The sequence below is a fragment of the Leuresthes tenuis genome, unplaced genomic scaffold (genome assembly GCF_036924035.1).
Source record: "Leuresthes tenuis unplaced genomic scaffold, fLeuTen1.0.hap1 SCAF_9, whole genome shotgun sequence".
Lineage (NCBI taxonomy): Eukaryota > Metazoa > Chordata > Actinopteri > Atheriniformes > Atherinopsidae > Leuresthes > Leuresthes tenuis.
In genome coordinates, this window is record NW_027325363.1 from 6499605 (window position 1) to 6527520 (window position 27916).

Genomic DNA, 27916 nt, shown 5'->3' on the forward strand with positions numbered 1-27916 from the left:
TCCTTAGCTGGTGATGAACCGAGAAGACCCATTGTGACTTTGGTATCAGTAAGTAATGAGGATTTACTTATGCTGATATTTATATTAATATTATTAATATACTCAACTGTATAAAATGTACAAAGCCCAAGTTAAGGTTATGTTTTTCTTTTTGTCAGTTTACAAAGCCACGGTTTGGTGGCTGTCATGGTGCCATGCTGAAGCCAAACTTAAGTTTGGCTGGGAAGCATTCATCTAAGGTAATGTAAAGAGAATGATACATAGGTTGACTTTGATTTTAAAAAATGTACATTGTTATTGTTTTCATGTAGCAGTAACTATAGTGGCACTTTCATGCATTTCATTCATTTCATGTTGAAATGATCTGGTTTTATTGACTGCTATACCCATAATGATAGATAGATTAATTCACTATCATCTATGGTTATCCTATATTGTGAACTGTGCCTTTATTCCCTCAGACGTCTGATTTATCCAACCGCATCACAAGCCCCACCAAAAGAAAAGTATCACCACCTGGCTGCAGTCCCAAGAAGTTTCTGCAGATCGTTTCTCCTCTGTCTCTTCCTCCATCTCCATCTCCTGTACTTTTAAACCCCAGTCCATTCATTGAGCCAGTTGTGTTTGTCATCCCAAATGGAAACAAACAGATTGTGCCATCTGATTCCCTGCCCTCACCTCCACTAACCCGGAGAGCTTACGCCCGCACGGTGGAAAAAAACAAATGCTGTCAGTGTCACCTGCCGTGCATAAAAGAAAATGGTAGTATTATGGGAAGATATACTGTCCCATTTATTTTTTTCTATTTTTAATTGTTTAATTTATTCCTGTTTTTATTACTTCAGGTTTAATTTCACACATGTTTCTGAGTGTTTGTGTGTGTGAAATTAGTAATAAATTTGTTACATTTCAGTGAGTGTCTTCAGTTTTTTCTGCAAACATGCAAACTCATTCAGAGAAGAAGATTACATTGTTGCAGCACTTAATTCAGAAATTTAAAAATGACCATAAAAGTACATTTGATAACACTTGCTAAACGTTTGTGTCATCTTCCAATGGTGGAATCGAACCGGTGACCTTTGGATTAAGAGCCTCCTATGCTATTCCACAGCAAAGTGTCATGTTCGCGTAGATTTCTCAAATGAATACACCAGAATGTGTGCTTTTACTTGAAATGGACAGCAGAAACACAAATAACTACAAGTTCATTCCATTTTTTCCCCTCATATTCTCAAAAACTCCTCTTTTCCTTCATTTTTCCCCTTCCCCCTTCTTCCCCCTTCTTCCACCTTTTCCCCCTTCTTCCCCCCCTCATACAGACTATTGTTCCCCAGCTTTAGCGGAGTCGGTAGAGCATCAGACTTTTAATCTGAGGGTCCAGGGTTCAAGTCCCTGTTCAGGCGATTTAAGTTTAGTATCATCTCCAAAACCTAACTCAGCTGTTGCTTGATGTCGTTGTTGATGGCTTATGTTACACTCCACAGAGTCACTTTCCCCAATCCAAGACTTCCCGCTAGTTGCTAGCTACCTTTCTGAACCCAGGGTTTCTAAACAGAATCACTTTCCCCAATCCAAGACATTGCGCTAGTTGCTAGCTATCAAAGCTAGCTACCTTTCTGAACCCACCATTGAATTTTGACTCTACTGAGTATGACATACGTCATCTACGCAAACTTTAACAGAAAGGAACAAATAACAATTTCCCATTTTGAATTTTATCAAAGTTAAGCCACCTGAACTGGGATTTCATCCCTGAAACCTCAGATTAAAAGTCTGACACTCGACCAACTGAGGCATCCTCTCTAAACATTAGACTAGATTCTCGGTCATTCTGCTCATGGTAATCCTATAAATCTTAGATTAGGGAACCTGGACTTCTTCTTGGTTCTTGAAGACATTTCACCATGTTTACCTGTCTGAAAAAGCATGTTTTGGTCACAGCATCAACAACTTCAGAATCTAGTGAAACTCTGTCACAGGGTTGCAAGACTTGCAACCTTCGATATCGTTCCTTTGAACAATGGTAAAACTGCATATATCCAAAATTTTAAGCATTTTTTTAATCTTCAAGAGCCTGGATAGCTCAGTCGGTAGAGCATCAGACTTTTAATCTGAGGGTCCAGGGTTCAAGTCCCTGTTCAGGTGATTTAAGTTTAGTATCATCTCCAGAACCTAACTCAGCTGTTGCTTGATGTCGTTGTTAATGGCTTATGTTACACTCCACAGAGTCACTTTCCCCAATCCAAGACTTCGCGCTAGTTGCTAGCTATCAAAGCTAGCTACCTTTCTGAACCCACCATTGAATTCTGACTCTACTGAGTATGACATAAGTCATCTACACAAACTTTTACAGAAAGGAACAAATAACAATTTCCCATTTTGAATTTTATCAAAGTTAAGCCACCTGAACTGGGATTTCATCCCTGAAACCTCAGATTAAACTCGACCAACTGAGGCATCCTCTCTAAACATTAGACTAGATTCTCGGTCATTCTGCTCATGGTAATCCTATAAATCTTAGATTAGGGAAACTGGACTTCTTCTGGGTTCTTGAAGACATTTCACCATGTTTACCTGTCTGAAAAAGCATGTGTTGGTCACAGCATCAACAACTTCAGAATCTAGTGAAACTCTGTCACAGGGTTGCAAGACTTGCAACCTTCGATATCGTTCCTTTGAACAATGGTAAAACTGCATATATCCAAAATTTTAAGCATTTTTTTAATCTTCAAGAGCCTGGATAGCTCAGTCGGTAGAGCATCAGACTTTTAATCTGAGGGTCCAGGGTTCAAGTCCCTGTTCAGGTGATTTAAGTTTAGTATCATCTCCAGAACCTAACTCAGCTGTTGCTTGATGTCGTTGTTAATGGCTTATGTTACACTCCACAGAGTCACTTTCCCCAATCCAAGACTTCGCGCTAGTTGCTAGCTATCAAAGCTAGCTACCTTTATGAACCCACCATTGAATTTTGACTCTACTGAGTATGACATATGTCATCTACGCAAACTTTAACAGAAAGGAACAAATAACAATTTCCCATTTTGAATTTTATCAAAGTTAAGCCACCTGAACTGGGATTTCATCCCTGAAACCTCAGATTAAAAGTCTGACACTCGACCAACTGAGGCATCCTCTCTAAACATTAGACTAGATTCTCGGTCATTCTGCTCATGGTAATCCTATAAATCTTAGATTAGGGAACCTGGACTTCTTCTTGGTTCTTGAAGACATTTCACCATGTTTACCTGTCTGAAAAAGCATGTGTTGGTCACAGCATCAACAACTTCAGAATCTAGTGAAACTCTGTCACGGGGTTGCAAGACTTACTTTGTCACCTGCAGTGTTACGCTTTTCACTGTTTCACGATGAAATCTTCGATATCATTCCTTTGAACAATGGTAAAAGTGAATATATCCAAAATTTTAAGCATTTTTTTTATCTTCAAGAGCCTGGATAGCTCAGTCGGTAGAGCATCAGAAGACTTCGCGCTAGTTGCTAGCTATCAAAGCTAGCTACCTTTCTGAACCCAGGGTTTCTAAACAGAATCACTTTCCCCAATCCAAGACATTGCGCTAGTTGCTAGCTATCAAAGCTAGCTACCTTTCTGAACCCACCATTGAATTCTGACTCTACTGAGTATGACATAAGTCATCTACACAAACTTTTACAGAAAGGAACAAATAACAATTTCCCATTTTGAATTTTATCAAAGTTAAGCCACCTGAACTGGGATTTCATCCCTGAAACCTCAGATTAAACTCGACCAACTGAGGCATCCTCTCTAAACATTAGACTAGATTCTCGGTCATTCTGCTCATGGTAATCCTATAAATCTTAGATTAGGGAAACTGGACTTCTTCTTGGTTCTTGAAGACATTTCACCATGTTTACCTGTCTGAAAAAGCATGTGTTGGTCACAGCATCAACAACTTCAGAATCTAGTGAAACTCTGTCACAGGGTTGCAAGACTTGCAACCTTCGATATCGTTCCTTTGAACAATGGCAAAACTGCATATATCCAAAATTTTAAGCATTTTTTTATTCTTCAAGAGCCTGGATAGCTCAGTCGGTAGAGCATCAGACTTTTAATCTGAGGGTCCAGGGTTCAAGTCCCTGTTCAGGCGATTTAAGTTTAGTATCATCTCCAGAACCTAACTCAGCTGTTGCTTGATGTCGTTGTTGATGGCTTATGTTACACTCCACAGAGTCACTTTCCCCAATCCAAGACTTCGCGCTAGTTGCTAGCTATCAAAGCTAGCTACCTTTATGAACCCACCATTGAATTTTGACTCTACTGAGTATGACATACGTCATCTACGCAAACTTTAACAGAAAGGAACAAATAACAATTTCCCATTTTGAATTTTATCAAAGTTAAGCCACCTGAACTGGGATTTCATCCCTGAAACCTCAGATTAAAAGTCTGACACTCGACCAACTGAGGCATCCTCTCTAAACATTAGACTAGATTCTCGGTCATTCTGCTCATGGTAATCCTATAAATCTTAGATTAGGGAACCTGGACTTCTTCTTGGTTCTTGAAGACATTTCACCATGTTTACCTGTCTGAAAAAGCATGTGTTGGTCACAGCATCAACAACTTCAGAATCTAGTGAAACTCTGTCACGGGGTTGCAAGACTTACTTTGTCACCTGCAGTGTTACGCTTTTCACTGTTTCACGATGAAATCTTCGATATCATTCCTTTGAACAATGGTAAAAGTGAATATATCCAAAATTTTAAGCATTTTTTTTATCTTCAAGAGCCTGGATAGCTCAGTCGGTAGAGCATCAGAAGACTTCGCGCTAGTTGCTAGCTATCAAAGCTAGCTACCTTTCTGAACCCAGGGTTTCTAAACAGAATCACTTTCCCCAATCCAAGACATTGCGCTAGTTGCTAGCTATCAAAGCTAGCTACCTTTCTGAACCCACCATTGAATTCTGACTCTACTGAGTATGACATAAGTCATCTACACAAACTTTTACAGAAAGGAACAAATAACAATTTCCCATTTTGAATTTTATCAAAGTTAAGCCACCTGAACTGGGATTTCATCCCTGAAACCTCAGATTAAACTCGACCAACTGAGGCATCCTCTCTAAACATTAGACTAGATTCTCGGTCATTCTGCTCATGGTAATCCTATAAATCTTAGATTAGGGAAACTGGACTTCTTCTGGGTTCTTGAAGACATTTCACCATGTTTACCTGTCTGAAAAAGCATGTGTTGGTCACAGCATCAACAACTTCAGAATCTAGTGAAACTCTGTCACAGGGTTGCAAGACTTGCAACCTTCGATATTGTTCCTTTGAACAATGGTAAAACTGCATATATCCAAAATTTTAAGCATTTTTTTAATCTTCAAGAGCCTGGATAGCTCAGTCGGTAGAGCATCAGACTTTTAATCTGAGGGTCCAGGGTTCAAGTCCCTGTTCAGGCGATTTAAGTTTAGTATCATCTCCAAAACCTAACTCAGCTGTTGCTTGATGTCGTTGTTGATGGCTTATGTTACACTCCACAGAGTCACTTTCCCCAATCCAAGACTTCGCGCTAGTTGCTAGCTATCAAAGCTAGCTACCTTTATGAACCCACCATTGAATTTTGACTCTACTGAGTATGACATACGTCATCTACGCAAACTTTAACAGAAAGGAACAAATAACAATTTCCCATTTTGAATTTTATCAAAGTTAAGCCACCTGAACTGGGATTTCATCCCTGAAACCTCAGATTAAAAGTCTGACACTCGACCAACTGAGGCATCCTCTCTAAACATTAGACTAGATTCTCGGTCATTCTGCTCATGGTAATCCTATAAATCTTAGATTAGGGAACCTGGACTTCTTCTTGGTTCTTGAAGACATTTCACCATGTTTACCTGTCTGAAAAAGCATGTGTTGGTCACAGCATCAACAACTTCAGAATCTAGTGAAACTCTGTCACGGGGTTAAAAGACTTACTTTGTCACCTGCAGTGTTACGCTTTTCACTGTTTCACGATGAAATCTTCGATATCATTCCTTTGAACAATGGTAAAAGTGAATATATCCAAAATTTTAAGCATTTTTTTTATCTTCAAGTGCCTGGATAGCTCAGTCGGTAGAGCATCAGAAGACTTTGCGCTAGTTGCTAGCTATCAAAGCTAGCTACCTTTCTGAACCCAGGGTTTCTAAACAGAATCACTTTCCCCAATCCAAGACATTGCGCTAGTTGCTAGCTATCAAAGCTAGCTACCTTTCTGAACCCACCATTGAATTCTGACTCTACTGAGTATGACATAAGTCATCTACACAAACTTTTACAGAAAGGAACAAATAACAATTTCCCATTTTGAATTTTATCAAAGTTAAGCCACCTGAACTGGGATTTCATCCCTGAAACCTCAGATTAAACTCGACCAACTGAGGCATCCTCTCTAAACATTAGACTAGATTCTCGGTCATTCTGCTCATGGTAATCCTATAAATCTTAGATTAGGGAAACTGGACTTCTTCTGGGTTCTTGAAGACATTTCACCATGTTTACCTGTCTGAAAAAGCATGTGTTGGTCACAGCATCAACAACTTCAGAATCTAGTGAAACTCTGTCACAGGGTTGCAAGACTTGCAACCTTCGATATCGTTCCTTTGAACAATGGTAAAACTGCATATATCCAAAATTTTAAGCATTTTTTTAATCTTCAAGAGCCTGGATAGCTCAGTCGGTAGAGCATCAGACTTTTAATCTGAGGGTCCAGGGTTCAAGTCCCTGTTCAGGTGATTTAAGTTTAGTATCATCTCCAGAACCTAACTCAGCTGTTGCTTGATGTCGTTGTTAATGGCTTATGTTACACTCCACAGAGTCACTTTCCCCAATCCAAGACTTCGCGCTAGTTGCTAGCTATCAAAGCTAGCTACCTTTATGAACCCACCATTGAATTTTGACTCTACTGAGTATGACATACGTCATCTACGCAAACTTTAACAGAAAGGAACAAATAACAATTTCCCATTTTGAATTTTATCAAAGTTAAGCCACCTGAACTGGGATTTCATCCCTGAAACCTCAGATTAAAAGTCTGACACTCGACCAACTGAGGCATCCTCTCTAAACATTAGACTAGATTCTCGGTCATTCTGCTCATGGTAATCCTATAAATCTTAGATTAGGGAACCTGGACTTCTTCTTGGTTCTTGAAGACATTTCACCATGTTTACCTGTCTGAAAAAGCATGTGTTGGTCACAGCATCAACAACTTCAGAATCTAGTGAAACTCTGTCACGGGGTTGCAAGACTTACTTTGTCACCTGCAGTGTTACGCTTTTCACTGTTTCACGATGAAATCTTCGATATCATTCCTTTGAACAATGGTAAAAGTGAATATATCCAAAATTTTAAGCATTTTTTTTATCTTCAAGAGCCTGGATAGCTCAGTCGGTAGAGCATCAGAAGACTTCGCGCTAGTTGCTAGCTATCAAAGCTAGCTACCTTTCTGAACCCAGGGTTTCTAAACAGAATCACTTTCCCCAATCCAAGACATTGCGCTAGTTGCTAGCTATCAAAGCTAGCTACCTTTCTGAACCCACCATTGAATTCTGACTCTACTGAGTATGACATAAGTCATCTACACAAACTTTTACAGAAAGGAACAAATAACAATTTCCCATTTTGAATTTTATCAAAGTTAAGCCACCTGAACTGGGATTTCATCCCTGAAACCTCAGATTAAACTCGACCAACTGAGGCATCCTCTCTAAACATTAGACTAGATTCTCGGTCATTCTGCTCATGGTAATCCTATAAATCTTAGATTAGGGAAACTGGACTTCTTCTGGGTTCTTGAAGACATTTCACCATGTTTACCTGTCTGAAAAAGCATGTGTTGGTCACAGCATCAACAACTTCAGAATCTAGTGAAACTCTGTCACAGGGTTGCAAGACTTGCAACCTTCGATATTGTTCCTTTGAACAATGGTAAAACTGCATATATCCAAAATTTTAAGCATTTTTTTAATCTTCAAGAGCCTGGATAGCTCAGTCGGTAGAGCATCAGACTTTTAATCTGAGGGTCCAGGGTTCAAGTCCCTGTTCAGGCGATTTAAGTTTAGTATCATCTCCAAAACCTAACTCAGCTGTTGCTTGATGTCGTTGTTGATGGCTTATGTTACACTCCACAGAGTCACTTTCCCCAATCCAAGACTTCGCGCTAGTTGCTAGCTATCAAAGCTAGCTACCTTTATGAACCCACCATTGAATTTTGACTCTACTGAGTATGACATACGTCATCTACGCAAACTTTAACAGAAAGGAACAAATAACAATTTCCCATTTTGAATTTTATCAAAGTTAAGCCACCTGAACTGGGATTTCATCCCTGAAACCTCAGATTAAAAGTCTGACACTCGACCAACTGAGGCATCCTCTCTAAACATTAGACTAGATTCTCGGTCATTCTGCTCATGGTAATCCTATAAATCTTAGATTAGGGAACCTGGACTTCTTCTTGGTTCTTGAAGACATTTCACCATGTTTACCTGTCTGAAAAAGCATGTGTTGGTCACAGCATCAACAACTTCAGAATCTAGTGAAACTCTGTCACGGGGTTAAAAGACTTACTTTGTCACCTGCAGTGTTACGCTTTTCACTGTTTCACGATGAAATCTTCGATATCATTCCTTTGAACAATGGTAAAAGTGAATATATCCAAAATTTTAAGCATTTTTTTTATCTTCAAGTGCCTGGATAGCTCAGTCGGTAGAGCATCAGAAGACTTCGCGCTAGTTGCTAGCTATCAAAGCTAGCTACCTTTCTGAACCCAGGGTTTCTAAACAGAATCACTTTCCCCAATCCAAGACATTGCGCTAGTTGCTAGCTATCAAAGCTAGCTACCTTTCTGAACCCACCATTGAATTCTGACTCTACTGAGTATGACATAAGTCATCTACACAAACTTTTACAGAAAGGAACAAATAACAATTTCCCATTTTGAATTTTATCAAAGTTAAGCCACCTGAACTGGGATTTCATCCCTGAAACCTCAGATTAAACTCGACCAACTGAGGCATCCTCTCTAAACATTAGACTAGATTCTCGGTCATTCTGCTCATGGTAATCCTATAAATCTTAGATTAGGGAACCTGGACTTCTTCTTGGTTCTTGAAGACATTTCACCATGTTTACCTGTCTGAAAAAGCATGTGTTGGTCACAGCATCAACAACTTCAGAATCTAGTGAAACTCTGTCACGGGGTTGCAAGACTTGCAACCTTCGATATCGTTCCTTTGAACAATGGTAAAACTGCATATATCCAAACTTTTAAGCATTTTTTTAATCTTCAAGAGCCTGGATAGCTCAGTCGGTAGAGCATCAGACTTTTAATCTGAGGGTCCAGGGTTCAAGTCCCTGTTCAGGCGATTTAAGTTTAGTATCATCTCCAAAACCTAACTCAGCTGTTGCTTGATGTCGTTGTTGATGGCTTATGTTACACTCCACAGAGTCACTTTCCCCAATCCAAGACTTCCCGCTAGTTGCTAGCTACCTTTCTGAACCCAGGGTTTCTAAACAGAATCACTTTCCCCAATCCAAGACATTGCGCTAGTTGCTAGCTATCAAAGCTAGCTACCTTTCTGAACCCACCATTGAATTTTGACTCTACTGAGTATGACATACGTCATCTACGCAAACTTTAACAGAAAGGAACAAATAACAATTTCCCATTTTGAATTTTATCAAAGTTAAGCCACCTGAACTGGGTTTTCATCCCTGAAACCTCAGATTAAAAGTCTGACACTCGACCAACTGAGGCATCCTCTCTAAACATTAGACTAGATTCTCGGTCATTCTGCTCATGGTAATCCTATAAATCTTAGATTAGGGAACCTGGACTTCTTCTTGGTTCTTGAAGACATTTCACCATGTTTACCTGTCTGAAAAAGCATGTTTTGGTCACAGCATCAACAACTTCAGAATCTAGTGAAACTCTGTCACAGGGTTGCAAGACTTGCAACCTTCGATATCGTTCCTTTGAACAATGGTAAAACTGCATATATCCAAAATTTTAAGCATTTTTTTAATCTTCAAGAGCCTGGATAGCTCAGTCGGTAGAGCATCAGACTTTTAATCTGAGGGTCCAGGGTTCAAGTCCCTGTTCAGGTGATTTAAGTTTAGTATCATCTCCAGAACCTAACTCAGCTGTTGCTTGATGTCGTTGTTAATGGCTTATGTTACACTCCACAGAGTCACTTTCCCCAATCCAAGACTTCGCGCTAGTTGCTAGCTATCAAAGCTAGCTACCTTTATGAACCCACCATTGAATTTTGACTCTACTGAGTATGACATACGTCATCTACGCAAACTTTAACAGAAAGGAACAAATAACAATTTCCCATTTTGAATTTTATCAAAGTTAAGCCACCTGAACTGGGATTTCATCCCTGAAACCTCAGATTAAAAGTCTGACACTCGACCAACTGAGGCATCCTCTCTAAACATTAGACTAGATTCTCGGTCATTCTGCTCATGGTAATCCTATAAATCTTAGATTAGGGAACCTGGACTTCTTCTTGGTTCTTGAAGACATTTCACCATGTTTACCTGTCTGAAAAAGCATGTGTTGGTCACAGCATCAACAACTTCAGAATCTAGTGAAACTCTGTCACGGGGTTGCAAGACTTGCAACCTTCGATATCGTTCCTTTGAACAATGGTAAAACTGCATATATCCAAACTTTTAAGCATTTTTTTAATCTTCAAGAGCCTGGATAGCTCAGTCGGTAGAGCATCAGACTTTTAATCTGAGGGTCCAGGGTTCAAGTCCCTGTTCAGGCGATTTAAGTTTAGTATCATCTCCAAAACCTAACTCAGCTGTTGCTTGATGTCGTTGTTGATGGCTTATGTTACACTCCACAGAGTCACTTTCCCCAATCCAAGACTTCGCGCTAGTTGCTAGCTACCTTTCTGAACCCAGGGTTTCTAAACAGAATCACTTTCCCCAATCCAAGACATTGCGCTAGTTGCTAGCTATCAAAGCTAGCTACCTTTCTGAACCCACCATTGAATTTTGACTCTACTGAGTATGACATACGTCATCTACGCAAACTTTAACAGAAAGGAACAAATAACAATTTCCCATTTTGAATTTTATCAAAGTTAAGCCACCTGAACTGGGATTTCATCCCTGAAACCTCAGATTAAAAGTCTGACACTCGACCAACTGAGGCATCCTCTCTAAACATTAGACTAGATTCTCGGTCATTCTGCTCATGGTAATCCTATAAATCTTAGATTAGGGAACCTGGACTTCTTCTTGGTTCTTGAAGACATTTCACCATGTTTACCTGTCTGAAAAAGCATGTGTTGGTCACAGCATCAACAACTTCAGAATCTAGTGAAACTCTGTCACAGGGTTGCAAGACTTGCAACCTTCGATATCGTTCCTTTGAACAATGGTAAAACTGCATAAATCCAAATGTTTAAGCTTTTTTTTTATCTTCAAGAGCCTGGATAGCTCAGTCGGTAGAGCATCAGAAGACTTTGCGCTAGTTGCTAGCTATCAAAGCTAGCTACCTTTCTGAACCCAGGGTTTCTAAACAGAATCACTTTCCCCAATCCAAGACATTGCGCTAGTTGCTAGCTACCTTTCTGAACCCACCATTGAATTCTGACTCTACTGAGTATGACATAAGTCATCTACACAAACTTTTACAGAAAGGAACAAATAACAATTTCCCATTTTGAATTTTATCAAAGTTAAGCCACCTGAACTGGGATTTCATCCCTGAAACCTCAGATTAAACTCGACCAACTGAGGCATCCTCTCTAAACATTAGACTAGATTCTCGGTCATTCTGCTCATGGTAATCCTATAAATCTTAGATTAGGGAAACTGGACTTCTTCTGGGTTCTTGAAGACATTTCACCATGTTTACCTGTCTGAAAAAGCATGTGTTGGTCACAGCATCAACAACTTCAGAATCTAGTGAAACTCTGTCACAGCGTTGCAAGACTTGCAACCTTCGATATCGTTCCTTTGAACAATGGTAAAACTGCATATATCCAAAATTTTAAGCATTTTTTTAATCTTCAAGAGCCTGGATAGCTCAGTCGGTAGAGCATCAGACTTTTAATCTGAGGGTCCAGGGTTCAAGTCCCTGTTCAGGCGATTTAAGTTTAGTATCATCTCCAAAACCTAACTCAGCTGTTGCTTGATGTCGTTGTTGATGGCTTATGTTACACTCCACAGAGTCACTTTCCCAGATCCAAGACTTCGCGCTAGTTGCTAGCTACCTTTCTGAACCCAGGGTTTCTAAACAGAATCACTTTCCCCAATCCAAGACATTGCGCTAGTTGCTAGCTATCAAAGCTAGCTACCTTTCTGAACCCACCATTGAATTTTGACTCTACTGAGTATGACATACGTCATCTACGCAAACTTTAACAGAAAGGAACAAATAACAATTTCCCATTTTGAATTTTATCAAAGTTAAGCCACCTGAACTGGGATTTCATCCCTGAAACCTCAGATTAAACTCGACCAACTGAGGCATCCTCTCTAAACATTAGACTAGATTCTCGGTCATTCTGCTCATGGTAATCCTATAAATCTTAGATTAGGGAACCTGGACTTCTTCTTGGTTCTTGAAGACATTTCACCATGTTTACCTGTCTGAAAAAGCATGTGTTGGTCACAGCATCAACAACTTCAGAATCTAGTGAAACTCTGTCACAGGGTTGCAAGACTTGCAACCTTCGATATCGTTCCTTTGAACAATGGTAAAACTGCATAAATCCAAATGTTTAAGCTTTTTTTTTATCTTCAAGAGCCTGGATAGCTCAGTCGGTAGAGCATCAGAAGACTTCGCGCTAGTTGCTAGCTATCAAAGCTAGCTACCTTTCTGAACCCAGGGTTTCTAAACAGAATCACTTTCCCCAATCCAAGACATTGCGCTAGTTGCTAGCTACCTTTCTGAACCCACCATTGAATTCTGACTCTACTGAGTATGACATAAGTCATCTACACAAACTTTTACAGAAAGGAACAAATAACAATTTCCCATTTTGAATTTTATCAAAGTTAAGCCACCTGAACTGGGATTTCATCCCTGAAACCTCAGATTAAACTCGACCAACTGAGGCATCCTCTCTAAACATTAGACTAGATTCTCGGTCATTCTGCTCATGGTAATCCTATAAATCTTAGATTAGGGAAACTGGACTTCTTCTGGGTTCTTGAAGACATTTCACCATGTTTACCTGTCTGAAAAAGCATGTGTTGGTCACAGCATCAACAACTTCAGAATCTAGTGAAACTCTGTCACAGCGTTGCAAGACTTGCAACCTTCGATATCGTTCCTTTGAACAATGGTAAAACTGCATATATCCAAAATTTTAAGCATTTTTTTAATCTTCAAGAGCCTGGATAGCTCAGTCGGTAGAGCATCAGACTTTTAATCTGAGGGTCCAGGGTTCAAGTCCCTGTTCAGGCGATTTAAGTTTAGTATCATCTCCAAAACCTAACTCAGCTGTTGCTTGATGTCGTTGTTGATGGCTTATGTTACACTCCACAGAGTCACTTTCCCCAATCCAAGACTTCGCGCTAGTTGCTAGCTATCAAAGCTAGCTACCTTTCTGAACCCAGGGTTTCTAAACAGAATCACTTTCCCCAATCCAAGACATTGCGCTAGTTGCTAGCTATCAAAGCTAGCTACCTTTCTGAACCCACCATTGAATTCTGACTCTACTGAGTATGACATAAGTCATCTACGCAAACTTTAACAGAAAGGAACAAATAACAATTTCCCATTTTGAATTTTATCAAAGTTAAGCCACCTGAACTGGGATTTCATCCCTGAAACCTCAGATTAAAAGTCTGACACTCAACCAACTGAGGCATCCTCTCTAAACATTAGACTAGATTCTCGGTCATTCTGCTCATGGTAATCCTATAAATCTTAGATTAGGGAAACTGGACTTCTTCTGGGTTCTTGAAGACATTTCACCATGTTTACCTGTCTGAAAAAGCATGTTTTGGTCACAGCATCAACAACTTCAGAATCTAGTGAAACTCTGTCACAGGGTTGCAAGACTTGCAACCTTCGATATCGTTCCTTTGAACAATGGTAAAACTGCATATATCCAAAATTTTAAGCATTTTTTTAATCTTCAAGAGCCTGGATAGCTCAGTCGGTAGAGCATCAGACTTTTAATCTGAGGGTCCAGGGTTCAAGTCCCTGTTCAGGTGATTTAAGTTTAGTATCATCTCCAGAACCTAACTCAGCTGTTGCTTGATGTCGTTGTTGATGGCTTATGTTACACTCCACAGAGTCACTTTCCCCAATCCAAGACTTCGCGCTAGTTGCTAGCTATCAAAGCTAGCTACCTTTATGAACCCACCATTGAATTTTGACTCTACTGAGTATGACATACGTCATCTACGCAAACTTTAACAGAAAGGAACAAATAACAATTTCCCATTTTGAATTTTATCAAAGTTAAGCCACCTGAACTGGGATTTCATCCCTGAAACCTCAGATTAAAAGTCTGACACTCGACCAACTGAGGCATCCTCTCTAAACATTAGACTAGATTCTCGGTCATTCTGCTCATGGTAATCCTATAAATCTTAGATTAGGGAACCTGGACTTCTTCTTGGTTCTTGAAGACATTTCACCATGTTTACCTGTCTGAAAAAGCATGTGTTGGTCACAGCATCAACAACTTCAGAATCTAGTGAAACTCTGTCACGGGGTTGCAAGACTTGCAACCTTCGATATCGTTCCTTTGAACAATGGTAAAACTGCATATATCCAAACTTTTAAGCATTTTTTTAATCTTCAAGAGCCTGGATAGCTCAGTCGGTAGAGCATCAGACTTTTAATCTGAGGGTCCAGGGTTCAAGTCCCTGTTCAGGCGATTTAAGTTTAGTATCATCTCCAAAACCTAACTCAGCTGTTGCTTGATGTCGTTGTTGATGGCTTATGTTACACTCCACAGAGTCACTTTCCCCAATCCAAGACTTCGCGCTAGTTGCTAGCTATCAAAGCTAGCTACCTTTCTGAACCCAGGGTTTCTAAACAGAATCACTTTCCCCAATCCAAGACATTGCGCTAGTTGCTAGCTATCAAAGCTAGCTACCTTTCTGAACCCACCATTGAATTCTGACTCTACTGAGTATGACATAAGTCATCTACGCAAACTTTAACAGAAAGGAACAAATAACAATTTCCCATTTTGAATTTTATCAAAGTTAAGCCACCTGAACTGGGATTTCATCCCTGAAACCTCAGATTAAAAGTCTGACACTCAACCAACTGAGGCATCCTCTCTAAACATTAGACTAGATTCTCGGTCATTCTGCTCATGGTAATCCTATAAATCTTAGATTAGGGAAACTGGACTTCTTCTGGGTTCTTGAAGACATTTCACCATGTTTACCTGTCTGAAAAAGCATGTTTTGGTCACAGCATCAACAACTTCAGAATCTAGTGAAACTCTGTCACAGGGTTGCAAGACTTGCAACCTTCGATATCGTTCCTTTGAACAATGGTAAAACTGCATATATCCAAAATTTTAAGCATTTTTTTAATCTTCAAGAGCCTGGATAGCTCAGTCGGTAGAGCATCAGACTTTTAATCTGAGGGTCCAGGGTTCAAGTCCCTGTTCAGGTGATTTAAGTTTAGTATCATCTCCAGAACCTAACTCAGCTGTTGCTTGATGTCGTTGTTGATGGCTTATGTTACACTCCACAGAGTCACTTTCCCCAATCCAAGACTTCGCGCTAGTTGCTAGCTATCAAAGCTAGCTACCTTTATGAACCCACCATTGAATTTTGACTCTACTGAGTATGACATACGTCATCTACGCAAACTTTAACAGAAAGGAACAAATAACAATTTCCCATTTTGAATTTTATCAAAGTTAAGCCACCTGAACTGGGATTTCATCCCTGAAACCTCAGATTAAAAGTCTGACACTCGACCAACTGAGGCATCCTCTCTAAACATTAGACTAGATTCTCGGTCATTCTGCTCATGGTAATCCTATAAATCTTAGATTAGGGAACCTGGACTTCTTCTTGGTTCTTGAAGACATTTCACCATGTTTACCTGTCTGAAAAAGCATGTGTTGGTCACAGCATCAACAACTTCAGAATCTAGTGAAACTCTGTCACGGGGTTGCAAGACTTGCAACCTTCGATATCGTTCCTTTGAACAATGGTAAAACTGCATATATCCAAACTTTTAAGCATTTTTTTAATCTTCAAGAGCCTGGATAGCTCAGTCGGTAGAGCATCAGACTTTTAATCTGAGGGTCCAGGGTTCAAGTCCCTGTTCAGGCGATTTAAGTTTAGTATCATCTCCAAAACCTAACTCAGCTGTTGCTTGATGTCGTTGTTGATGGCTTATGTTACACTCCACAGAGTCACTTTCCCCAATCCAAGACTTCGCGCTAGTTGCTAGCTACCTTTCTGAACCCAGGGTTTCTAAACAGAATCACTTTCCCCAATCCAAGACATTGCGCTAGTTGCTAGCTATCAAAGCTAGCTACCTTTCTGAACCCACCATTGAATTTTGACTCTACTGAGTATGACATACGTCATCTACGCAAACTTTAACAGAAAGGAACAAATAACAATTTCCCATTTTGAATTTTATCAAAGTTAAGCCACCTGAACTGGGATTTCATCCCTGAAACCTCAGATTAAAAGTCTGACACTCGACCAACTGAGGCATCCTCTCTAAACATTAGACTAGATTCTCGGTCATTCTGCTCATGGTAATCCTATAAATCTTAGATTAGGGAACCTGGACTTCTTCTGGGTTCTTGAAGACATTTCACCATGTTTACCTGTCTGAAAAAGCATGTGTTGGTCACAGCATCAACAACTTCAGAATCTAGTGAAACTCTGTCACAGGGTTGCAAGACTTGCAACCTTCGATATCGTTCCTTTGAACAATGGTAAAACTGCATATATCCAAAATTTTAAGCATTTTTTTAATCTTCAAGAGCCTGGATAGCTCAGTCGGTAGAGCATCAGACTTTTAATCTGAGGGTCCAGGGTTCAAGTCCCTGTTCAGGCGATTTAAGTTTAGTATCATCTCCAAAACCTAACTCAGCTGTTGCTTCATGTCGTTGTTGATGGCTTATGTTACAGTCCACAGAGTCACTTTCCCCAATCCAAGACTTCGCGCCAGTTGCTAGCTATCAAAGCTAGCTACCTTTCTGAACCCACCATTTAATTTTGACTCTACTGAGTATGACATACGTCATCTACGCAAACTTTAACAGAAAGGAACAAATAACAATTTCCCATTTTGAATTTTATCAAAGTTAAGCCACCTGAACTGGGATTTCATCCCTGAAACCTCAGATTAAAAGTCTGACACTCGACCAACTGAGGCATCCTCTCTAAACATTAGACTAGATTCTCGGTCATTCTGCTCATGGTAATCCTATAAATCTTAGATTAGGGAACCTGGACTTCTTCTTGGTTCTTGAAGACATTTCACCATGTTTACCTGTCTGAAAAAGCATGTGTTGGTCACAGCATCAACAACTTCAGAATCTAGTGAAACTCTGTCACAGGGTTGCAAGACTTGCAACCTTCGATATCGTTCCTTTGAACAATGGTAAAACTGCATACATCCAAAATTTTAAGCATTTTTTTTATCTTCAAGAGCCTGGATAGCTCAGTCGGTAGAGCATCAGAAGACTTCGCGCTAGTTGCTAGCTATCAAAGCTAGCTACCTTTCTGAACCCAGGGTTTCTAAACAGAATCACTTTCCCCAATCCAAGACATTGCGCTAGTTGCTAGCTATCAAAGCTAGCTACCTTTCTGAACCCACCATTGAATTCTGACTCTACTGAGTATGACATAAGTCATCTACACAAACTTTTACAGAAAGGAACAAATAACAATTTCCCATTTTGAATTTTATCAAAGTTAAGCCACCTGAACTGGGATTTCATCCCTGAAACCTCAGATTAAACTCGACCAACTGAGGCATCCTCTCTAAACATTAGACTAGATTCTCGGTCATTCTGCTCATGGTAATCCTATAAATCTTAGATTAGGGAAACTGGACTTCTTCTGGGTTCTTGAAGACATTTCACCATGTTTACCTGTCTGAAAAAGCATGTGTTGGTCACAGCATCAACAACTTCAGAATCTAGTGAAACTCTGTCACAGTGTTGCAAGACTTGCAACCTTCGATATCGTTCCTTTGAACAATGGTAAAACTGCATATATCCAAAATTTTAAGCATTTTTTTAATCTTCAAGAGCCTGGATAGCTCAGTCGGTAGAGCATCAGACTTTTAATCTGAGGGTCCAGGGTTCAAGTCCCTGTTCAGGCGATTTAAGTTTAGTATCATCTCCAGAACCTAACTCAGCTGTTGCTTCATGTCGTTGTTGATGGCTTATGTTACAGTCCACAGAGTCACTTTCCCCAATCCAAGACTTCGCGCTAGTTGCTAGCTATCAAAGCTAGCTACCTTTCTGAACCCACCATTGAATTTTGACTCTACTGAGTATGACATACGTCATCTACGCAAACTTTAACAGAAAGGAACAAATAACAATTTCCCATTTTGAATTTTATCAAAGTTAAGCCACCTGAACTGGGATTTCATCCCTGAAACCTCAGGTTAAAAGTCTGACACTCGACCAACTGAGGCATCCTCTCTAAACATTAGACTAGATTCTCGGTCATTCTGCTCATGGTAATCCTATAAATCTTAGATTAGGGAACCTGGACTTCTTCTTGGTTCTTGAAGACATTTCACCATGTTTACCTGTCTGAAAAAGCATGTGTTGGTCACAGCATCAACAACTTCAGAATCTAGTGAAACTCTGTCACGGGGTTGCAAGACTTACTTTGTCACCTGCAGTGTTACGCTTTTCACTGTTTCACGATGAAATCTTCGATATCATTCCTTTGAACAATGGTAAAAGTGAATATATCCAAAATTTTAAGCATTTTTTTTATCTTCAAGAGCCTGGATAGCTCAGTCGGTAGAGCATCGGAAGACTTTGCGCTAGTTGCTAGCTATCAAAGCTAGCTACCTTTCTGAACCCAGGGTTTCTAAACAGAATCACTTTCCCCAATCCAAGACATTGCGCTAGTTGCTAGCTATCAAAGCTAGCTACCTTTCTGAACCCACCATTGAATTCTGACTCTACTGAGTATGACATAAGTCATCTACACAAACTTTTACAGAAAGGAACAAATAACAATTTCCCATTTTGAATTTTATCAAAGTTAAGCCACCTGAACTGGGATTTCATCCCTGAAACCTCAGATTAAACTCGACCAACTGAGGCATCCTCTCTAAACATTAGACTAGATTCTCGGTCATTCTGCTCATGGTAATCCTATAAATCTTAGATTAGGAAACCTGGACTTCTTCTTGGTTCTTGAAGTCATTTCACCATGTTTACCTGTCTGAAAAAGCATGTGTTGGTCACAGCATCAACAACTTCAGAATCTAGTGAAACTCTGTCACAGGGTTGCAAGACTTGCAACCTTCGATATCGTTCCTTTGAACAATGGTAAAACTGCATAAATCCAAATGTTTAAGCTTTTTTTTTATCTTCAAGAGCCTGGATAGCTCAGTCGGTAGAGCATCAGAAGACTTCGCGCTAGTTGCTAGCTATCAAAGCTAGCTACCTTTCTGAACCCAGGGTTTCTAAACAGAATCACTTTCCCCAATCCAAGACATTGCGCTAGTTGCTAGCTATCAAAGCTAGCTACCTTTCTGAACCCACCATTGAATTCTGACTCTACTGAGTATGACATAAGTCATCTACACAAACTTTTACAGAAAGGAACAAATAACAATTTCCCATTTTGAATTTTATCAAAGTTAAGCCACCTGAACTGGGATTTCATCCCTGAAACCTCAGATTAAACTCGACCAACTGAGGCATCCTCTCTAAACATTAGACTAGATTCTCGGTCATTCTGCTCATGGTAATCCTATAAATCTTAGATTAGGGAAACTGGACTTCTTCTGGGTTCTTGAAGACATTTCACCATGTTTACCTGTCTGAAAAAGCATGTGTTGGTCACAGCATCAACAACTTCAGAATCTAGTGAAACTCTGTCACAGGGTTGCAAGACTTGCAACCTTCGATATCGTTCCTTTGAACAATGGTAAAACTGCATATATCCAAAATTTTAAGCATTTTTTTAATCTTCAAGAGCCTGGATAGCTCAGTCGGTGGAGCATCAGACTTTTAATCTGAGGGTCCAGGGTTCAAGTCCCTGTTCAGGTGATTTAAGTTTAGTATCATCTCCAGAACCTAACTCAGCTGTTGCTTCATGTCGTTGTTGATGGCTTATGTTACAGTCCACAGAGTCACTTTCCCCAATCCAAGACTTCGCGCTAGTTGCTAGCTATCAAAGCTAGCTACCTTTCTGAACCCACCATTGAATTTTGACTCTACTGAGTATGACATACGTCATCTACGCAAACTTTAACAGAAAGGAACAAATAACAATTTCCCATTTTGAATTTTATCAAAGTTAAGCCACCTGAACTGGGATTTCATCCCTGAAACCTCAGGTTAAAAGTCTGACACTCGACCAACTGAGGCATCCTCTCTAAACATTAGACTAGATTCTCGGTCATTCTGCTCATGGTAATCCTATAAATCTTAGATTAGGGAACCTGGACTTCTTCTTGGTTCTTGAAGACATTTCACCATGTTTACCTGTCTGAAAAAGCATGTGTTGGTCACAGCATCAACAACTTCAGAATCTAGTGAAACTCTGTCACAGGGTTGCAAGACTTGCAACCTTCGATATCGTTCCTTTGAACAATGGTAAAACTGCATAAATCCAAATGTTTAAGCTTTTTTTTTATCTTCAAGAGCCTGGATAGCTCAGTCGGTAGAGCATCAGAAGACTTCGCGCTAGTTGCTAGCTATCAAAGCTAGCTACCTTTCTGAACCCAGGGTTTCTAAACAGAATCACTTTCCCCAATCCAAGACATTGCGCTAGTTGCTAGCTATCAAAGCTAGCTACCTTTCTGAACCCACCATTGAATTCTGACTCTACTGAGTATGACATAAGTCATCTACACAAACTTTTACAGAAAGGAACAAATAACAATTTCCCATTTTGAATTTTATCAAAGTTAAGCCACCTGAACTGGGATTTCATCCCTGAAACCTCAGATTAAAAGTCTGACACTCGACCAACTGAGGCATCCTCTCTAAACATTAGACTAGATTCTCGGTCATTCTGCTCATGGTAATCCTATAAATCTTAGATTAGGGAACCTGGACTTCTTCTTGGTTCTTGAAGACATTTCACCATGTTTACCTGTCTGAAAAAGCATGTGTTGGTCACAGCATCAACAACTTCAGAATCTAGTGAAACTCTGTCACAGGGTTGCAAGACTTGCAACCTTCGATATCGTTCCTTTGAACAATGGTAAAACTGCATATATCCAAAATTTTAAGCATTTTTTTAATCTTCAAGAGCCTGGATAGCTCAGTCGGTAGAGCATCAGACTTTTAATCTGAGGGTCCAGGGTTCAAGTCCCTGTTCAGGCGATTTAAATTTAGTATCATCTCCAAAACTGTGTGTGTGTTGTCCCAGGCTGAAAGGAGGCTACAGAGCCTTGGATATGGGCTTCCCTCATGAGGCCATGGTGGACATGACGGGCGGTGTGACAGAAGTTTTGAACATTTCCAATCAGCTCAGAAACTTACCGAATTTACTTCAACACCTGCTGGCCAAAGGATCACTCATCAACTGTGCCAACAGCAAGGTACAGTGCTTTACTTTGTTATGAGAGAGACAAATCCTGCTCCTGTTGAGGGATTTCTTCAGTATTATAATGTACAGGTATTATCTTCCATCCTGACTGTTGGTGGGGGTTGTTTCCCTTTAGGGTTTACTGGAGCAGAAGAATGAACTGGGAATTATGTACAGACATGCCTACTCCCTGACTGCCATAGAGAAGGTCTGTGTAGAGAACAATTATTTTTACATCTCAAAGCTGCTGTTCTGATCAAATACTGAACTTGTTAAGATCAGGCCCTTTATAGTCTTCTCTTCTCACTGCCTTCACCTTCTTTTTCCTGTTCGATTTTCTCCTCCCCTGCCAGGTGAAGACAACATATGGCACCGTAGATCTGGTGCGAATCCTAAATCCCTGGGGCAACACAGAGTGGATGGGGCCCTGGAGTGACATGAAAGGGTTGGTACACTCTGACATTGTCACAATTAGTCATGTTTTTGGTTCACTTCATGAATTTAGTTTGTCATGTACAAAATGGGAATGTAGTTCTAGAGAACATCTGAAAGGCTAACAGATCTGGTGTAGCAGAGAGGAAAGTGTGGGAGAAATCTTCAGAGGTCACCATCAATGCGTTAGGGTGTTGTTTTTGTAGCTTGGCAACAACGTAGCTGATGATGTCACACAGCATCAACAGGTAACACAGGTGAACTCTCTCGGTAGACAACATCTAAATGTTACCAGCAGAAGTCCTTCCAGCAGCAAAGCATTCAAACCAGCGCAGAAAACTTCTCCAGAAATCATGTGAAAATGTGAATCTCTGTCTTTGCACATAAAAAAAAGATCTTTAGAAAATCTTAAGAAAGATGGTAGTCTCGGTAGACAACATCTAAATGTAAATGTACTTTATTTATACAGCCCTTTACAGCAATGCATTTCGGTGTTCCAAAGTTCTTTATAGCAGATAATAAGAACAGAATAAGTAAAAAACAACAAAAAAACAACATGGACAGAAACTTGCAGCCAGTAGTTCAACATCTGGGTGGTAGAGACGCTCCTTTTCAGTGACCTGTCCAGGATTACACTACCTGTTGTTAACAAGCTCCTCCTTTACTGTTACTGCTCTGTCTGCAGTCTCTGTCTTCCTGTATAGTCTCAAAGCTGAGCAGAGAGGTGTTAGAGTTGTTTCTGCTGCCATCTTTTGGTGAAATTATTTTCTTTCCAATAATTCCGCTGTGTCCTCATCAGGGCTCCAAGCTTGTCCATTTTATCTGCCAGTGACCTCACATTTCCCATCATGATCAAGAGATGGTTTAAACTTCCTCGTCCTTTTCCTCCATTTGTTCCTGCTCTGCATCTCATTGGTTTCCTCTTCTACTAATCTTGATTTGGGGTCTTATTCTAGACATTTCTTGAGCTTTGGAAAGCTCAGTTAGGTGCTCCAATAGGTTAACAATTTCCCCGTTGCCATGGTTATGCATCATAACAGATGTTAGAAAATGCCAGAGTTACCAGCAGAAGTCCTTCCAGCAGCAAAGCATTCAAACCAGCGCAGAAAACTTCTCCAGAAATCATGTGAAAATGTGAATCTCTGTCTTTGCACATAAAAAAAAGATCTTTAGAAAATCTTAAGAAAATACCAAGAAAGACACAGCGTGTCCAGAGCTGCTGCAGCAGGCTGCCTGATCTTTGTGTGGAGCCGTTCTGTTTTTACACGACATATAAAAACACGTAGCTTTGTCTCACCATGTTTGGTCCTGGTTTTAAATTCAAACTTTTTACTATGATTTTTTTTTGTATTTGATTCTTTGTAGTACTTTAAATTGAATATACAGTCTAGATGATTCTCATAGTAACTGTATTTAGCTTTTTTATAAATGTTGCCAATGTAAAAACTATCTCATGCATTGACCTCATGCAGCTCTTAAGGAAGTAAGAGTTTCATTAATCCCCTTTTTCATACAGAGATTTGAACTTACTCTGCCATCTGTGACTAAATGTTTTACAGATTTACATTTTTTTTGTGATTTTCTGTGTGTCTTGTTCCAGTCCAGAGTGGAATAGGGTGAGCGTGGAGGAGCAGAAACGACTGGGCAGAGTCAGGCGGGAGGACGGCGAGTTCTGGTGAGTTTGTTTTTTGACAGCATACATGAATACTGCATCAAACTCACACTCCGCCCTTTGCAAACTAAACACAAAGTCTTTCTTTCTTTTTTCTTTCTTTCTTTCTTTCTTTCTTTCTTTCTTTCTTTCTTTCTTTCTTTCTTTCTTTCTTTCTTCCTTTCTTTCTTTCTTTCTTTCTTTCTTCCTTCCTTCCTTCCTTTCTTTCTTCCTTTCTTTCTTTCTTTCTTTCTTTCTTTCTTTCTTTCTTTCTTTCTTCCTTCCTTCCTTTCTTTCTTCCTTCCTTCCTTCCTTTCTTTCTTTCTTTCTTTCTTTCTTCCTTTCTTTCTTTCTTTCTTCCTTTCTTTCTTTCTTTCTTTCTTTCTTTCTTCCTTTCTTTCTTTCTTTCTTTCTTTCTTTCTTTCTTTCTTTCTTCCTTTCTTTCTTTCTTTCTTTCTGTCTTTCTTTCTTTCTTTCTTTCTTTCTTTCTTCCTTTCTTCCTTTCTTTCTTCCTTTCTTTCTTTCTTTCTTTCTTTCTTTCTTTCTTTCTTTCTGCTCTGCCATACGTCTAAGACAGCCGTGTGCTCTGTGAACATGCTGAATTAAGTCATTCAAAGCCATAAAGCTAAATAAATCAAACACTTGCTGAACCGTTAAGTCATGTTCAGCTCACCTGTTTCCCGCTCCATCAGGATGTCGGTATCTGACTTCCAGCAGCAGTTTGAGATGATGGAGGTGTGTCACCTGACCAACTCTCTGAGTGAGCCGGGCTCCAACGTGTTGCCATGGAGCTGCGTTATGCATCATGGGAACTGGGTGCCGAGCATCAGCGCGGGAGGCTCTCCTCAAAGCAGTAAGAAGATACCTTGCACCTCATCTGAGAAAGAACAGGACACTAACTGCAACAAAACTCTCCCTCGGGTTTACATTTGATCATATTTCAATTTAGAGCCTGTTTTTGGTTGTCAGCCTACAGCAAGTTTAGACAAGTTTATTTGCTCAGTCTGTTATTCCAATGTGCAGTTCATCATCCTGTCTGTGGAGGCCTGCATGGCCTCATTTAATCTTCCTTTTTGGCATTTCTTCTCAGACAAAGGCTGTTATTAACAGTTATCATGGATTAAAGCACCAAATTGCACAACACCGCCAAAATAAGCAAAAAACTAGCTTTAAAATTCTGGTTTTGCTTCAGAATGAACACAATTCAAGTCCAAAAACACACATAAAAGAGGATTAAGTTCATGTTTGGTTTGCAGGGCTGTCTTGGTAACTTTTAGCATTTCAGTTTCAACACAGAAAGTTCCTGTTCTGCCTTCATTAATGATCAGGTCAGGTCTAAAGATCCTTGCTAAAAGCTATAATTCCAATAGATGAGATAATCTGTGGAACCTGAGTTGACAGAACAACCAACCCCACTATAGTTTCTTTGTGCTACTCATTAAAGATATTCATAAATTCCTCACAATTGCAGTAAATAACTAAAATTCTTATGATTTCTACATGAGCTCATTATTTAATCCAGTTGTTACCACTTTCCTGCAAAACTGACCTAATATACACTAATTTTATTCAGCTACTCAGTGTTTTTCTGCATGTTTGGATGAAGATAGTTGAGTGTTTGAAGAAATGAAAGTTTAAAGTAGTTTAAAGCAGTTTAAAGTAAAACACTTTGATAGTAGAGTTGAACAGCGTAACAGGATGTAACTGTAGTTCACTACTTAATAAATGTTAAACGTATTTTTAGAGTTTGTTTCAAGCTTATAACTTAAGAAAAAAGTGTGCGATAACTTTTAAACCAACTCAATATTCAATTTGTTCGCTTTTTTTGTTTTGTTAGATTTGTTAATGGTACTAAGAAGAACCAATCAAATTGATATTTAGATTCTGAGTTTGAGTTTGTGCAGGACAGCAGAAAACTCCACTTTTATCACATCACCATCTGCAAATAAAACACTTTTCTCTGAACTTTGAATTTTGAATTAATCATAAATGGAAATAAAAAGTTCCACTTTGTTTTCCAGATTTCTCTTGCTAACACCTTTGCACTGCAAAAAGAAAAAAAGGCCTTGCTCCGCCACAGTCTGACAGTGTGTGTTTATGTGCCCAGGCTTGTTCTGCCAGAACCCCCAGTTCCACTTTGTCCTGTCCGAGGTGGACAGGAACCCCGGCCACAGTCAGAACACTTGCTCCTTCGTTCTGGCTCTGATGCAGAAATACCAGAGACGCAAAGGAATTCATCTTGCCATCGGCATGCATATATACCCGGTACAGTCTCACAGTGACATGCATGATGTCAGTTATTGATCAGCTGCAGATCTGCTGAGGTGGACTGGCAGCAAACAGGATTCACCTGCTTTTTAAACATAATACTGTCCTAAATGAAAAGATTATAATCATACAAACAAGACCAAAGTTCAGTGCTTACCCCCATGCTCCCCAGGTGCTGTGAATGGCTGCCCACCGCTCCAGTGTGTGGCATCTGTCTCTATGAGTGTGTGAACCTGTGCATGTGTGTGTCAACAGGTGCCAACCTGGATGGGTTAAAAGCAGAGGACAAGTTTTGACAGATGTATGCATGTATGCATGACAATAAATCTGGTCTTAATCATAAATCTTTTAGCAGTGGAAGTTGGTATTCTGAGGTAGTCTCAGAAGGACAGTATTTTCTGATTGATTCTGTGTGGTTCACAGTCAAAAGAGCCTGCATAGCTCAGATGGTAGAGCCTCAGACTTTTAATCTGAGGGGCCAGGGTTCAGGTGAAATGATTTTTAGCTTCTTGAAATTGTTTTGCAATTAGGCTGTGAAGAGATATGTTCTCATAGGGAGAAGTTACCTGCACATGAAACCAAACTAGACTTTGCACAGAGGTAAACAACGTGCACATGCATACAAAATTGGACACCTCAAATGCCAGGCTGTTACAAACAAAACTGAAACCTTTTACATGTGCTTTTGAAATGTTTTCAGTGTTCCTTCAGTAGTTGATACCTCTGCATATGGCAACATTTCAACATTTTTTGTTAAAGCTTTCACTTGCATATGCAGGCTTTTTAGTGCATTGTGTGAAAGAGTTTGGCTTCATACAGTATGTTTTGTCCTTCAAAGCCCCCTCGTTGTTGCTGCCACTGAAGTCTGTGATGAATTTATCAGAAGGAGTAATGTATCATAACTTTTGTGCTGTGTCAATAGGCCCCTCCCCACAGCACATACCTGTCACCTGAGCAGTTGCGTGCGAGTCACTCGGTCCTCCACAGCCGCTCATACTCCGCATGTCGGGAGATAGTTCTCCGTGGCTCGCTTCCTCCAGGTCGCTACATCATCATTCCTTCCACAGTGATCCCCAATCAGCAGGGAGCGTTCCTCTTGCGGGTGCTCACAGAGCAGGGAAACACCGCCATGTGAGTTATGCATCAGTCTGAGGTGTGACAGACAGCAGCCCCCAAAAGGACTCATTAAAGATTATTATTACAGCAGAATCACTTCATTTGATATTTAAATCTTCATTACTTAGTTACTTAAATGAGACTCCAAGCTTGTGAAGGAGAGCTCTGAGAAGGTCCAAGCAGATGAGTGTTCATCAGTGGCCATAAGAGCAGTTTCATTCATATTCATCCCGCCTTGTTTATCAGTTTATTAGCTCACAGGCTTTAAGATACATTGTTATAAATACGATGATTTTAACATGTTTTTGTGCTTTTTTTCCAGACCTGCACAGAGACCAGTACCAGAAGATGTCGTTTCATTAACAGAGGTATAAGAAATCTCAATTATTTATGAATTTTACAAAAAAAAGGGTAGACCATGAAGGGGAAAAACGTCTGAGATGAAAGTTTAGTTTAAAGAAGTTTAAAGTAAAACAGTTTGATAGTCGAACAGCGTAACAGTAAAATTCTACAGGATGTAACTGTAGTTCACTACTTAATTAATGTTAAACGTATATTTGGGGTTTATTTTAAGCTTATAACTAAAGAAATAAGTGTGTGATAATCAAAAAAGTGCAACTTGAATGCAAATTTAACACAGCCAACTGTGGGAAATAATAATTCCAGACAGCTATTTGCCTCTCTTAACACATCTTAGTGGAATCAGGA

The 27916-nt window shown here is 39.8% G+C and overlaps 1 protein-coding gene and 19 non-coding genes across 20 annotated transcripts; all 20 read left to right on the forward strand.

Annotated features, from left to right (window-relative positions):
- Window positions 1–1055: 1055 nt before the first annotated feature.
- Window positions 1056–27619, forward strand: LOC140314692 (calpain-9-like). The gene is made up of 9 exons (XM_072393024.1): window positions 1056–1072; window positions 21583–21754; window positions 21878–21949; window positions 22095–22186; window positions 23774–23848; window positions 24517–24677; window positions 25932–26089; window positions 27015–27223; window positions 27531–27619. Exons 1-9 carry the CDS (start codon window positions 1056–1058, stop codon window positions 27580–27582), a joined length of 1008 nt encoding a protein of 335 aa, XP_072249125.1. The 3' UTR covers window positions 27583–27619.
- trnak-uuu (transfer RNA lysine (anticodon UUU)) lies at window positions 2073–2145 on the forward strand. Its single transcript has one exon. It is a non-coding gene; the product is annotated as a tRNA-Lys (tRNA).
- Window positions 2735–2807, forward strand: trnak-uuu (transfer RNA lysine (anticodon UUU)). The gene has a single exon. It is a non-coding gene; the product is annotated as a tRNA-Lys (tRNA).
- On the forward strand, window positions 4052–4124 carry trnak-uuu (transfer RNA lysine (anticodon UUU)). Its single transcript has one exon. It is a non-coding gene; the product is annotated as a tRNA-Lys (tRNA).
- On the forward strand, window positions 5369–5441 carry trnak-uuu (transfer RNA lysine (anticodon UUU)). Its single transcript has one exon. It is a non-coding gene; the product is annotated as a tRNA-Lys (tRNA).
- trnak-uuu (transfer RNA lysine (anticodon UUU)) lies at window positions 6686–6758 on the forward strand. The gene has a single exon. It is a non-coding gene; the product is annotated as a tRNA-Lys (tRNA).
- Window positions 8003–8075, forward strand: trnak-uuu (transfer RNA lysine (anticodon UUU)). The gene has a single exon. It is a non-coding gene; the product is annotated as a tRNA-Lys (tRNA).
- Window positions 9320–9392, forward strand: trnak-uuu (transfer RNA lysine (anticodon UUU)). Its single transcript has one exon. It is a non-coding gene; the product is annotated as a tRNA-Lys (tRNA).
- On the forward strand, window positions 10062–10134 carry trnak-uuu (transfer RNA lysine (anticodon UUU)). The gene has a single exon. It is a non-coding gene; the product is annotated as a tRNA-Lys (tRNA).
- On the forward strand, window positions 10733–10805 carry trnak-uuu (transfer RNA lysine (anticodon UUU)). The gene has a single exon. It is a non-coding gene; the product is annotated as a tRNA-Lys (tRNA).
- On the forward strand, window positions 12066–12138 carry trnak-uuu (transfer RNA lysine (anticodon UUU)). Its single transcript has one exon. It is a non-coding gene; the product is annotated as a tRNA-Lys (tRNA).
- trnak-uuu (transfer RNA lysine (anticodon UUU)) lies at window positions 13390–13462 on the forward strand. The gene has a single exon. It is a non-coding gene; the product is annotated as a tRNA-Lys (tRNA).
- Window positions 14145–14217, forward strand: trnak-uuu (transfer RNA lysine (anticodon UUU)). Its single transcript has one exon. It is a non-coding gene; the product is annotated as a tRNA-Lys (tRNA).
- Window positions 14816–14888, forward strand: trnak-uuu (transfer RNA lysine (anticodon UUU)). Its single transcript has one exon. It is a non-coding gene; the product is annotated as a tRNA-Lys (tRNA).
- Window positions 15571–15643, forward strand: trnak-uuu (transfer RNA lysine (anticodon UUU)). Its single transcript has one exon. It is a non-coding gene; the product is annotated as a tRNA-Lys (tRNA).
- trnak-uuu (transfer RNA lysine (anticodon UUU)) lies at window positions 16242–16314 on the forward strand. Its single transcript has one exon. It is a non-coding gene; the product is annotated as a tRNA-Lys (tRNA).
- trnak-uuu (transfer RNA lysine (anticodon UUU)) lies at window positions 16984–17056 on the forward strand. Its single transcript has one exon. It is a non-coding gene; the product is annotated as a tRNA-Lys (tRNA).
- On the forward strand, window positions 18259–18331 carry trnak-uuu (transfer RNA lysine (anticodon UUU)). The gene has a single exon. It is a non-coding gene; the product is annotated as a tRNA-Lys (tRNA).
- Window positions 20180–20252, forward strand: trnak-uuu (transfer RNA lysine (anticodon UUU)). Its single transcript has one exon. It is a non-coding gene; the product is annotated as a tRNA-Lys (tRNA).
- Window positions 21464–21536, forward strand: trnak-uuu (transfer RNA lysine (anticodon UUU)). Its single transcript has one exon. It is a non-coding gene; the product is annotated as a tRNA-Lys (tRNA).
- Window positions 27620–27916: the final 297 nt, after the last annotated feature.